This window comes from Leptonotus elevatus, chromosome 20 (genome assembly GCF_054856555.1).
Source record: "Leptonotus elevatus isolate MCC_2025b chromosome 20, RoL_Lele_1.0, whole genome shotgun sequence".
Taxonomy (NCBI): domain Eukaryota; kingdom Metazoa; phylum Chordata; class Actinopteri; order Syngnathiformes; family Syngnathidae; genus Leptonotus; species Leptonotus elevatus.
In genome coordinates, this window is record NC_141258.1 from 6,621,475 (window position 1) to 6,633,939 (window position 12,465).

Consider the following 12,465-nt stretch of genomic DNA (forward strand, 5'->3'; position numbering starts at 1 on the left):
ACTACCGCCGTTTAATTTTGATCCTCATGCAGATCCGTACTTCTGATTTACGCATGCGCATTTCGTAGTTCTGCGGGCGAACAGTAAACATGGCCGTCGTTGGCTTTCGACGATGGGCCAAAGCTCTTTCAAACGGGCGAGGGTCCGGAATTTCTGCTCTTCTTTCCGGATCTAGGGCAGGTGCGTTTAGCTGTTACATTTAATAGTCTGTATTCGATGAGAGCATTCAAATAAACGCTTTTTTGTTCTCTGTTTAGAGACCAAAAGTGACGTAACCTTGACATGCTAAGTCTTGAGGATATGGAATGACATTTGCTATATTACTTCCATCTGATCTTGAATTATTTGCACGACTGTATTTTGTTTTTATTTCTTCAGCATCTAGTAGTTCAAAGGATGATCTACCTGGCGCCTACCCCACTACTCCAGAAGAGAGAGCAGCTGCAGCAAAGAAGTACAATATGATCCCTGAGGATTATCAGCCATATCCAGACACAGGAGAGGGGTACGCTTTGGTTATTGTCATAAACTCATAATCATTTCACTTGTTTTAATGTTTTTGTAATGGGATTTTACACAATACTTACTGTAATGCATTCAGAGTAGACTTAGTTACCAAAACACTTCTGATTTTTATTTTGTTACAGCTCTTTTAATTGCTGCTCATAATGACGTCTTTCATTTGCAGCTTTGGCGATTATCCTAAACTTCCTGACCGATCTCAGCATGAGAGGGACCCCTGGTATAACTGGGACCACCCAGACCTGAGGAGGAACTGGGGAGAACCGGTAAAAAGACGAGCAACATTTTGTTCTTCCACATGGAGGTTGTGTGTTACCGACAATCAGTCTTAATTGTTTTGTTTTTTTTTCTTTTCTAGCTACACTATGATTTCGACATGTTCATCAGAAACCGTGTGGATACATCTCCCGGTCCTGTAACCAGGAAGAGCATGTGCAAACAGCTGTTTGGTTTCATCGGCTTCATGTTGTTCATGTTCTATCTCGGGGAGAAATTCCCTTGTTACCAGCCTGTTGTAAGTGAAGACCATACTTAGACGATAAATGTTTACTTTGTTATGCACCTATAAACAATTTTAAGAAGATGTAGAAGGGCATAGAATAGGGACGCCCCAATCACATTTGTTTGCAACCGAGTCCAACACACACGAACGGCCAGACCACTCTCCAACTGGAGGCAACAGAACTAATAGGTGGTGGCACACCTGAAACAAGTTAGACAATCAGGGCCCCCCCCCCCCCCCCGCGCCCCGATTGGTCCGTCGAGTCGTGGACGCAGGCCACCAATCAGGAGGTGCGCTTCCACAGCCCGACATCCGCCACTCACAAAAACAACGAAACAACGTGGGCCGTAACAAGAATTAAATTGAAATTAAAGTTATAATTTAATGACACAGAAATTTTAATTTTCAGTTTTAGCATCAGGAGAATATAGTTGTAATTTTACAAGTCAAAAATATATAAAATAGTACAAATTTCATCACAAATTGTAATTTACTAGTAATTATACCACAAAACATTTTTTTTTAAATAATCAAAACAAATTAGAAGAATGAAATTAATGTTGCTTAAAAAATATTGGAGATTACAAAATGCTTTAAAAAAAAGTTAAACCAGTTCACATATTCTATTGTTGCAACTTAGATTTAAAGCTTTTTTTTATTGTAAATTGTTTTTTTTAAACCGCTTTATTCTTCAAATATGTTTTTCATTATTTTTCTTTTATATGCAAGAATATATTAATTTATTAATTTTTTAAATACAAATTTGCTTGCTTTTGTCCTTTTGTGTGTGTTGGTTCTAACAATCCAGGTCATGGTAACCGTAAAGCGTGAATTAAGGCATTTGAACTCGTTTGTTAAAATGTTTGTGTTTCCTGTTTTCTGAGAAAGTTCAAATGGCTTTGGCAACTATACTATTAGATTAATGTTTTAACTTAATTTGTAGTATTTTTAAGTGTTTTTATTGTTTAATTATGTGTCCATTTATATCCATTTCAGGCACCCAAACAGTATCCCTACAACAACCTGTACTTGGAGAAAGGAGGAGATCCTGAAAAACCGCCTGAAGAAGTCAAGAATTATGAAATCTAGAATAATGTGTATTTCTCTATGTGTTTCTGTGAAGAATAAAAAGCTTCAACCTACGTTCATATTTAGTTGTCTTCTTATATTAAGCATGTTGTATATGATACTAGGAAGATTCATAGTAATGTAATGCGGGGCAAATAAAGTTGTTTTATTGAAGTGTAGCTACAAATACATTTGCCTATGGGAGGGCTACCAACTGGTCCACATCGGCCACCGTAGCTGAGTGACAACACGGCAACACTCGGGTCGGACTCCGTTTCCGGCGGCTAAAATATTAGCTCGACTGTGGCTAACGTCAGCTCAGTGCTTGTGAGCTGTCAGGCTGGAATATAGACTGTTGTAAGTCACAGACACAAAAATTCTTAATATATTCTCTTTGCTGTGTTTCTCGTTTTAGGGGCGGGCACACGTGGCTTTTTTACCCATGCGAAATGGTGCAACAAGGGTGTTGGCTGCTTAGCTTTGCTTGTCATTAGCCGCATAGTCGGCTCAGGTTTAGCGTGGAATTATGAATGCGGCGACGGCGCTAGCTCTTAGCAAAAGTATCCACTCTAATGTGCAATTAGTTGAACAATTAATTTTGTATTGTGTGTTTCTTACACCTGAGAATGGCGACGATTATCAGCTACTACCCGTATGCGAAGCTAATGCTAACTTCTAGCTTGGATTTACCCCGGCTTTACCCAAGCGAAGGTTTAATTTTCCACGCGGCGAGGCGGCTTTACGATATATTTTCTATTCAGTGACAGAAATACGCTCACAAACACGACTTTTTAGCTTACTTACCATCTTTTGACTTCGACTTGCCATTCTGTCCGCATTTAAACGGAATTAGCTTCTAGCTGTCAAGAGTAGGTAGGTGTGAGTCGTTTAATTATTAATAGTGGCAAAGTTCAGCAGCCCCTAACATATTATGTTAAGATATATGCACATTTATCCCGTAATAACACTTAATAATCACATAAATAAGGCCATGTTTTTTGATTAACACAAATGTGGCCATTCAAACAAGACCCAATTGTTTTCCCCTCTGTATTACTTCACTGTATGATGTATTTAATTACAAGTAAGGCCACATTTCTGTCTTAAGTGTTAAGGTAGAGGAAGATGAGGCTGAAGGAGATCCAGAGGACCGCCCAGCAAGCGTGGAGTCCGGCCGGACACCATCCCATCTGCTTGGCGTTAGGTACTCAAACACAGTGTTTACGAATAGGCGATTGCAATCCTCCATCAGTACCCACCCTCAATCCACTGTATTTGTCTGCTTTCAGTAACTGAGCATGTTGCAATTTCTCTCCCAACAGGCACATCGGCGCAGCAGCTCGATGCCTCATTCAACACCACGGCTGCACTAGAGATATTTGAACTGGATTTTGCCGACCCCTCTCTAGACATGAAGCTGAGAGGGTCGCTGTGCACCACCAACAGGTAATAACGGTCAACTATAATTTTTAGAGGAATATGCCTCATAAGTTGTGCAAGTACACTTTACTGAATGATTCTCCTCAGGTTGCATAGTCTCGTGTGGGTTAATTTTGGGATGGGCGAGGACGCCACAGGAGGGAGGCTGGTAGCAGGCAGCGAGAATGGCACATTAACAGTTTATAACCCGGAGGCCATCGTAAACTCCGATGCTGAGGCCGTGATCGGACAGTGCGACAAACACACGGGACCCGTACGAGCACTTGACTTCAACCCTTTCCAGGTGTGTTTTCCCACAAAATACAGCAATGCATGTCTTTCAAAAAGTATTTTTATTTTACTCTACGTAAATAATGTTCCTCTTGTTATCCTTCAGAGCAATCTCCTTGCATCTGGAGCGAATGATTCTGAAATATATATTTGGGATCTCAACAACTTCAGCAGCCCGATGACACCAGGCGCAAAAGCACAGGTGAAATGTTATTACGGGCATTTAAATAATACCGTACTTAATAATAGAGTATCCTCAGCTTTACTGATTCAACCTGTTAGAGTGGAGGCCAATATTTGATAGTTCTTTGTATTTTATCACCACATTTTACTAATTGACTCCAGTCCAAGAGTATCCTCAGCTTTATTGATTCAACCTGTTAGAGTGGAGGCCAATATTTGATGGTTCTTTGTATTTTATCACCACATTTTACTAATTGACTCCGGTCCATTAGTGGAGCGGAGATTTCAAAGCAAACATGTTGAAGCGGCATTTAGATATTATGCTGCAGGGAAATGGAATAAGTTGTCATCAGAAGTGCGGTCAGCCACAAGTATAAATCCTTTTAAATCCAAGTTAAAAACAGCTTTTCACCCGATACATTTGACTATGGTCTTTTATACATTTTCAAACTCAACGTCATCTTACGGTCTTTTAGTTTATTGTTCCTTTTGCTTTTAAATGTTTTATCAATGTGTTTAAATGTTGTCAATGTATGGATGTATGCTTTAGTAATTTTAATAAGCAATGATTCATCTCTTCGCTTTGTGAATGTCTTTCGCTGTTCTGTTTGTAAATGCTTTTAGGTGTTTTTGGTTTTGTGACGCACATTGAGTTGCCTTGTGTATGAAATGTTCTATATGAATAAAGTTGCCTTGCTTTATTTTTATTCTCTTTCCAGCCTGCCGAGGACGTTAGTGTGGTGTCGTGGAATCGACAAGTGCAGCACATCCTGGCTTCGGCCAACCCCAGCGGCAAAGCCGTCGTGTGGGATCTGAGGAAGAATGAGCCCATCATCAAGATCAGTGACCACAGCAACCGGGTTTGTGGGCCTCTTGAATTTAAAAGCTCTGCAATGCTTAATAGCTCGTTTGAAAATTTGTCTCGTGTGTCCAGATGCACTGCTCCGGGTTGGTGTGGCACCCCGAGGTGGCCACTCAGTTGGTGCTAGCCTCAGAGGACGACCGCCTACCAGTCATCCAGATGTGGGACCTGCGTTTTGCCACATCTCCTCTAAAAGTGCTTGAGAATCACACACGGTGAGGTTAAAACATATCATTTTTTTGAGTCATCCTTTTCAAAATGACTAAATGTGTTGTTGCCATTGTCTTCCGAAAGGGGGATTTTGTCCGTCTCCTGGAGCCAGGCTGACTCTGAGCTGCTATTGAGCAGCGCTAAGGACAACCGCATCCTCTGCTGGAATCCAAACACTGCAGAGGTATGTGAACTGATATTCACCTGCCTTGTAAATGAAGACAAACACAATAAATGTTTTTTGTTAGGTCATCTACGAACTCCCAACGACGAACCAGTGGTGCTTCGATGTCCAGTGGTGTCCCAGGAATCCCGCTCTGCTTTCGGCGGCCTCGTTTGATGGCAGAATCACCGTTTACTCCGTGATGGGCGGGAGCTTAAAGGCTCAGCAGCAAAGTGCCGCTGATAAGGTAGAAGGCTCCAGCCTAAAAAGTGTACTATGCTATAATTTTCAGAAATGTTACTAAGACACCCACATGAAAACTTTTAAATCGTGGGGAAGAATAACATAGTTATGCCTCCTTTTATTAATTAATTTATTTATTTATTTTTCCAGATATCATCTTCATTTGATACAATGGATCCCTTCGGTACAGGGCAGGTTCTCCCTCCCCTGCAGGTTCATCAGCCTACAGTGCAGGATACCATAGTTCCTCCTTTGAAGAAGCCGCCCAAGTGGGTGCGCAGACCAGTCGGCGCCTCCTTCGCTGTAAGTGGAAAAACTCCTGAAGTGGAAAGTTGTGGTGTCCTTGTCATTCCTTCAATGTTCATTCTGCCTCAGTTTGGTGGCAAGCTGATCACATTTGAGAATCCCAAGATGGCCCCCGTGCAGAGCCCCCAGCCCGTCCCCAGGCAGGTGTTTGTCAGCCAGGTCACCACGGAAACGGAGTTCCTGCAGCGCTCCAGGGAGCTGCAGGTGGCGCTGCAGTCTGGTTCCTTCAACAACTACTGCCAGGCCAAGATCCAGAGTGCAAAGTCAGAGGCTGAGCAGGACATATGGAAGTTCCTTCTGGTAGGGCATGCATTTCCTCACTATGGGGAAACCCAACATCACACATGCGTTACTGCAAAGCGGATTTACTGCTTTTTGGTTGGTTTTAACAGGTGAATTTTGAAGATGAGGCACGTATCAAATTCCTGCGACTTTTGGGTTTCAGTAAAGATGAACTGGAGAAAAAGGTATGACAAGAGATACTATAACAGTGCAGTGCATTTGGAAAGTGTTCACACAGCTTCACCTATTTCACATTTCGTTAAGTTAAAGCCTTAGTCCAAAATGGAAAGGAAAAATATAATCCATTTTGGAATAAGGCTGTTAATAAAAATAAATAAATAAAAAGGAATAAGACTTTTATGTAAAGTGTAAAAAAAAGAAGCAAATTTTCCAGATGCACTGTAATATATATTTATATGTAAATTGTGAGTATGAGGCCCATATTTGAATAAATAACACAAACCAGTTAATAAGCATGTGCATTACTTTTATATCCAACAGATTTCTAAATGCTTGGGGAAGAATTTTCAACCCAATGGGCATGCCGTGGATGCTGAGGACCTGGCTAAAAAAATGCTGCAACTCTCCACTGAGGTTGGTAACTCATCTTTAAGGGTGCACTGGAACCTAAAAAATTTCAGAATCATTTTTTGGACCCGCACCAAAAGGTTTTCGGAATACAGTAAATGTTTTCACTCCTGTTTTATCCTCAGCGGTCTGAAGAAGCAGACGGCGAGACCAGGACGTCAGGCTCCGTTTCCCCCGCTGACTTTTTCAGCCAGAATCAGAAAGAAACCCCCAACTTTCAGATCCCCGTTTCGTGCGGTAAGCACAAGCAAATCTTGTGACCGGAGCAAATGAGCATCGTTTGGCTAACGAGGAACGTTCTTCATTAGATACGGATGGTTTGATAAGCCAGGCCCTGCTGGTGGGCAACTTTGAGGGCGCGGTGGATTTGTGTCTGAGTGACGGGCGCTACGCCGAGGCTATCCTGCTGTCCATTAGTGGTGGAGAGGAACTGCTCAAGAAGACCCAGCAGAAGTACCTGAGCAAGCAGAAGAACAGCATCTCTATGGTGAGGCATTGAATGTGTCCCAGTTTTGTTTCCTTATTGGGAAAGATGACATGAAATTATTGCAGAATCCAAATTTCGTCGAGATATGCAAATGCAAAAGGGGCAGGTTTTAATGAATGTGTTATTTTCTGTAGCTTATCTCATCAGTGGTGACGCAGAACTGGAGAGACATAGTGCAAAGCTGTGAGCTGGACAACTGGAAGGAGGCGCTCGCCGCTCTTCTGACCTACGCTCACCCCGAAGAATTTGCCCAGCTGTGCGGTAAGATGACGCAACTTTTACCAAAACGACACCTGCGCTTGAGACTTGACATAATCTTGTATGTCGGGCCAGATACTCTGGGAGGCCGCTTGGAGCGAGGGGGTACGGAGAAACGCTGCCTGCAGGCGTGCTTGTGTTACATCTGCTCTGGAAACATCGAGAGGCTTGTGGAATGTTGGGCCTTGCACAGGGACTGCTCCTCTCCTCTCGGTCTGGAGGTAAAAAAAAAAAAAGGAAAAGGGAGGGGGACAAGCTTGTTCAAGGCTCTGAGTGGAAGTGGAAGGGGGACAAAGCTCTGCATATATTGGTTTTGAGTTCATTCATTTAAGTTAAATTACTTTTTCTTTTTATTGTAGCATATTTTCTAATCCATGCAATTTTTATTTTAAAAATGTCTAATTAAAAGATACAATTATTGTATTGAATTTAAATTTAACTAACTACACTGTAATTTTTTAAATATTTTTTCTTTAATAAAAAATAATAATTTAGGGATGTTCTTTTTTACACTTTTTTTTCAGATTAATACCACTAGTACTTTGGATTTTTTTAAATCACAAAAATACAGGGACAGATAATAATTAAAAAAAAAAAAGTCCTATGTATCGAAATGACAATTTTTAATTCTTCTATTTAAAATCTTTATTACCTTGTAAACATTTTCTATATTGTTTGCTTTAAGTGAAGTGTTGAAAGATGCCTATTAATGAAATAACCATTATCATCGTTTAAATCGCGCATTCTGGTAGCTACCTTCTTAGATGCACTTCAGAAGTTTCAATAGTCTTTTGTGGGGATTTCCATATTTAGTCGAATGCCTTAACCCAGAGTTGAGTGTGTTCCATGTTGTCCTATTTTTTCAGGATCTTGTGGAAAAAGTCATGATGCTGCGCAAGTCCATCGAACGCCTCCGCAACAGCGAGGTGGCGGTGCAGAGCCCCGTCCTGGCCGAGAAGCTGACATGCTACGCCGGCATCCTGGCTGCAGAGGGCAGCCTGGCCACTGCCATGGCCTACCTGCCGGACAATTCTGATCAAGTGAGGTTTTAGTCCTCATTTCCACACCCGAGTAAAATTCGACTTGGTTTCTGATTTGTGAGTGCGTGTCGTCTGCTCAGTCTGGAATCACCATGCTGAGAAGCAGACTGTTCCACGCTCAGGGCGAGTCTGCCAGCCCACAGCAGCCTCCAAGCACAGCCAAGCCCATTGCTGCTTCTCACACTCCTACACAGAAAGCACAAATCATGGTAGGGATTTATTCCATTGCTGTAAACGGAGACTACAAAAAGTATGCTTATATTTTTCTCTTTCCCAAACTAAGAATCAGTACCAGCCCACTCCTGCTGCCCATCAGCAGCAGCACCAGCCCCCCGTGCCGACATCAGCATTATTCCAGCCTCAAGTTGCTCCGAGTACCTCCGGCCCGGGCCTGCCCCCCTCTTCTCATGGGCTGCCACCCCCGACCATGAGGCCACCGTACCCGCAGCAGCAGCCAGCTCCAGGTATGATCAGAAATGGATTTATTTGTCACATTTTTCAATTTTATACATTTGAATTCATTTGTGTCTTCAAGGGTTTGTTCCACATCAGCTATTCCAGCCGTCCCCCATGGGCGGACCCTCAGCCTTCTCCCCTCCGGGGCCCTCCATGCCAGCCGCTAACTTGTCAGGACCTCCGATGCAACACTCGTCGTCGGCCCTCGGGGGCCTCGCCCCCATGCCCAGCCCCGGAGTTCCACCGACGAGCTTCATGCCTTCTACCTCCTTGACGTCGGGCCCCATGCCATCCAGCTCCCAGCCCGGAGCACCCGTCCCCATGTACCCCGGGGGGCTCCACAGCCAGGGGCCCGTGAACCCCATGGCAGCCGGTCCCTACGTCCCTCTCGGATCGGGTTACCCACAAGGGGGCCCCGGTGCTCCTTCTGCAAAGCCCTTTGCGGCTTCGGCTGTCGCTCCTCCTCCCGCAGGTCGGTGCCACGGCGCTCACTTCAGCTTTCATCTTTCTCTCCTCTCACGTCTGCTGACACCATTAAAGATGGTTTACGTTGCACTCAGTTGTCCTCCTCATGTGACTTGCAGGATTCTTTCCTTGGCTGAATACCCAGTCTGACCCTCAAGGTGACAGTGTTAGCAATGCATTTGGGATAAGAGTTCAAGTGAACCCAGAAAAATAGAAACATGTCTGACAATTTGCTATTATTAACACATTTTTCTTGACTTTAACATTGGATTGAAAGCTCTATTTTTCTGGACGCATTGTATGTTTGATGCTTCATGCTTTCGCTGCTGGAATGTCACAATAATGGGACATTAAGTGTGAATTCAGACATTCTTAAGCATCTGCTTGATTGCTGTTGGATGTGATTATCAAGCAGTGGCGCAAATCATTCTTGCCATCCTGATTGTTTCTTTATTGCTTGTAGTATTTTTTTCAATGAATTCAACAAACTATTCTTTAGCTCAACATACAATTTTCCTTGTCTCTGGTTTAGCGTCCCAAGAAGGCTGGAATGATCCACCAGCGGTACGAGGTGGACCCAGGAAGAAGAAGGTATACTTGCATCGTCTAAAAAAATCCCATGAAATTGCAACATCAGAGTAAATTCAATTTACCAGGAATATATGTTCCCCTGATTCCGTGTCGGTACAGTTCACAAATTAGCAACAATCCATGACTAATTGACTTCTACCCTAAATGGTTTGGACCTGACAAATTGAAGCTCCATCAGAAAACATCACTTTTAATAGTTACACGTATCAAACAGGTTCCTGATAACTACACTCCACCTGCCCCAATCACCGCCCCCGTGATGGGTTTCCCAGTGGAGGCCCCTCAGCCGCATAACAACGCCCAGGTGCCCCCGGGAGCCCCCCAGGAGCCCAGCATGCAGGTCAGTACAGTCCACCACCAAAGTATCATGCAGCATATCACAAGCTAACATGCAGATTCCTCCCCACCCTGCAGCTCCTCCAGCAACTCCCTGCAGAGCGGGTGGAGCAGAAGGAGATCCCCGCCGAGCACCTGGTGCTCAAATCCACCTTCGACAGTCTGGTGCAGCGCTGCCAGCTCGCGGCAGGCGACCCAGTAAGTCGGTCAAACTCTTGTTATTCACTACAATGATTTTATAGTCTATAGTGGTACATTCGGTCTTAATACATTTTCAATCATTTTGAGTAGCAAGCTGTTGCTTGGTTGAAATTTCTGCTAACCTGCTCTGGCTCTTGACAGGGTTTACTTGGCCACACCCCTTAAAGGATACATGGCCTTTCAATTCATTTCAGTGTGGAAAATGTATTTGATATTTAAGTCACAACTTGGCGGTACCATTCTATTTATAAAATTATTTTTCTTGACAGCAAACAAAAAGGAAGCTGGATGACGCAGCCAAGCGATTGGGATGCCTGTATGACAAGCTGAGGGAGCAGTCGGTAAGGACATGTTAAATGTGATGCACATGATCATATTACAAAATTGGCTTTGCACTAATTAGTGATAAATCTGAATAATGGGGAAGAGAACTGATGATAGAATGTTGCCAATCGTGGAGTAATGAATTTACTAGAATCAAAAGCAGACATGAAGATATCTATTTAAAAGTTATGTGCAAATATTTGAAACAAAATCACAAAAAAAAAAGCAATACTGTTTACTGCCAACACACAGTTTCTCAAAAACAATATTTAAAAGGGAAGGCAACCTTAAACATTTCTTGACATTAGAAGAATGACTGATTAATGTTACATTTGTGGAATACGAGTTATGAAGCAAAATCCTACCGTTTTTATTCGTCTCAGGGGGCGGCCATTTTGCCACTTGCTGTCGACTGATGATGACATCACAGTTGCTCAGGCAACGACCAATCACAGCTTACCTGTTTTCTGAAGCTGGGCTGTGATTGGTTGTTACCTGAGACCTGAGCAACTGTGATGTCATTTCCACCCGACAGCAAGTGGCAAAAAGGTGTGGGATTGCATAGAACATATTATTGTCAAGAAAATATTTTTGGGATCGACTTGGAGGTTGTTGTTTTTTCCTGCTGCCTATGAAATGCATCCTATCCTAACTTGCTACAACGCGTGATCTTGCACCAACGGGATACATTTGACGTTGTCGGTCATTTCACGACTTCATCTACCCCCACCCCACCCCCTCCCGAACGGAGGCTTCGTCATCACCATCAGCGTCGTCTTCTTGCGCTCTTAACGTGTGGCACCGCTTGTGTTGTTGTGCGTCGGCGACCTCTCCTCAGCTCTCTCCCAACATCCTGAACGGCCTGCACGAGATCGGCCGCTGCGTGGCGAGCCAGCACTACCAGCGCGGCCTGGAGGTCCACACGCTGGTGGTGAGCAGCAGCAACTTCAGCGAGATCTCCGCCTTCATGCCCATCCTCAAAGTAGTCATGACCATCGCCAACAAGCTGGGCGTCTAAGCCACACGCCCACGCCTCAGTGTTAAACAAAACAAACGAAAAAAAATCATATTTATTTCCTTTTCTTAAGTGAGCGGGTTGTGGTCTTTATCGCATCAAGAAATGGGTCCGATGAATGTATCCTGAAAGTCGTGACGGCACAAACACAATACTCGATGTACAAAGTGAAACTTTTTTTTGTGCTTAATGCGTTTTTGTAGTTGGCGGATGGTTTTATAGTGAATCAACAAGCCAGGCAAAGGTGAGACATGTATGAAACGAAAACTGTGTGAGAATTCAATAACAGTGCGTGGATCCTGTCATGAATTGTGCCATCATCTTTTTCTACCCCATTTAATCCGTTATCTAGCAGTGTATAAATGATAAACATTCATTTCATTCAACATTGCTGCTTTAATCTCCACCCGGCTGTCTTCTCCTTTGCTTTTAAGCATTCGTACAGTAGATGGCATAGTTGGGAAGCAATGTATATTCTGGTGGGGTTGTTCATCTTATGAAAGCAGAAGGCAGTAAAGTGCCTCCATGTGTTTTTTGTTGCACAAATGTTTATACAATACAATCCATGTCGCTTATTTAACTCATGTAAGATTTTTTTTCCCCTCCTTTTCAATTAAAATGTACCTTCAATTTCAAGGCTCATCGCTCTTCAA

The 12,465-nt window shown here is 43.3% G+C and overlaps 2 protein-coding genes across 4 annotated transcripts; both read left to right on the plus strand.

Moving 5' to 3' along the window:
• The first annotated feature begins 12 nt into the window (after positions 1–12).
• Positions 13–2,167, plus strand: ndufb8 (NADH:ubiquinone oxidoreductase subunit B8). The gene is made up of 5 exons (XM_086064493.1): positions 13–180; positions 379–505; positions 689–788; positions 881–1,036; positions 2,021–2,167. The coding sequence occupies exons 1-5, from the start codon at positions 90–92 to the stop codon at positions 2,111–2,113; spliced, it is 567 nt and encodes a 188-aa protein (XP_085920619.1). The 5' UTR covers positions 13–89; the 3' UTR covers positions 2,114–2,167.
• Positions 2,168–2,328: 161 nt separating this feature from the next.
• Positions 2,329–12,442, plus strand: sec31b (SEC31 homolog B, COPII coat complex component). Of its 3 annotated transcripts, none has more exons than XM_086065041.1 (27): positions 2,329–2,449; positions 3,201–3,296; positions 3,415–3,538; positions 3,620–3,815; positions 3,909–4,004; positions 4,705–4,845; positions 4,920–5,062; positions 5,142–5,241; positions 5,306–5,467; positions 5,614–5,766; positions 5,839–6,069; positions 6,162–6,236; positions 6,553–6,645; positions 6,765–6,876; positions 6,948–7,126; positions 7,261–7,387; positions 7,460–7,605; positions 8,251–8,424; positions 8,505–8,633; positions 8,708–8,888; positions 8,960–9,352; positions 9,465–9,503; positions 9,878–9,936; positions 10,151–10,276; positions 10,351–10,470; positions 10,743–10,814; positions 11,636–12,442. In XM_086065041.1, the coding sequence occupies exons 2-27, from the start codon at positions 3,218–3,220 to the stop codon at positions 11,813–11,815; spliced, it is 3,630 nt and encodes a 1,209-aa protein (XP_085921167.1). In that variant the 5' UTR covers positions 2,329–2,449; positions 3,201–3,217; the 3' UTR covers positions 11,816–12,442. The 3 variants fall into 3 exon arrangements, with proteins under 3 accessions (XP_085921167.1, XP_085921169.1, XP_085921168.1); XM_086065042.1 differs by having other exon boundaries at positions 2,344–2,449; positions 3,208–3,296; XM_086065043.1 differs by lacking the exon at positions 9,465–9,503.
• The last annotated feature ends 23 nt before the right edge of the window (positions 12,443–12,465 follow it).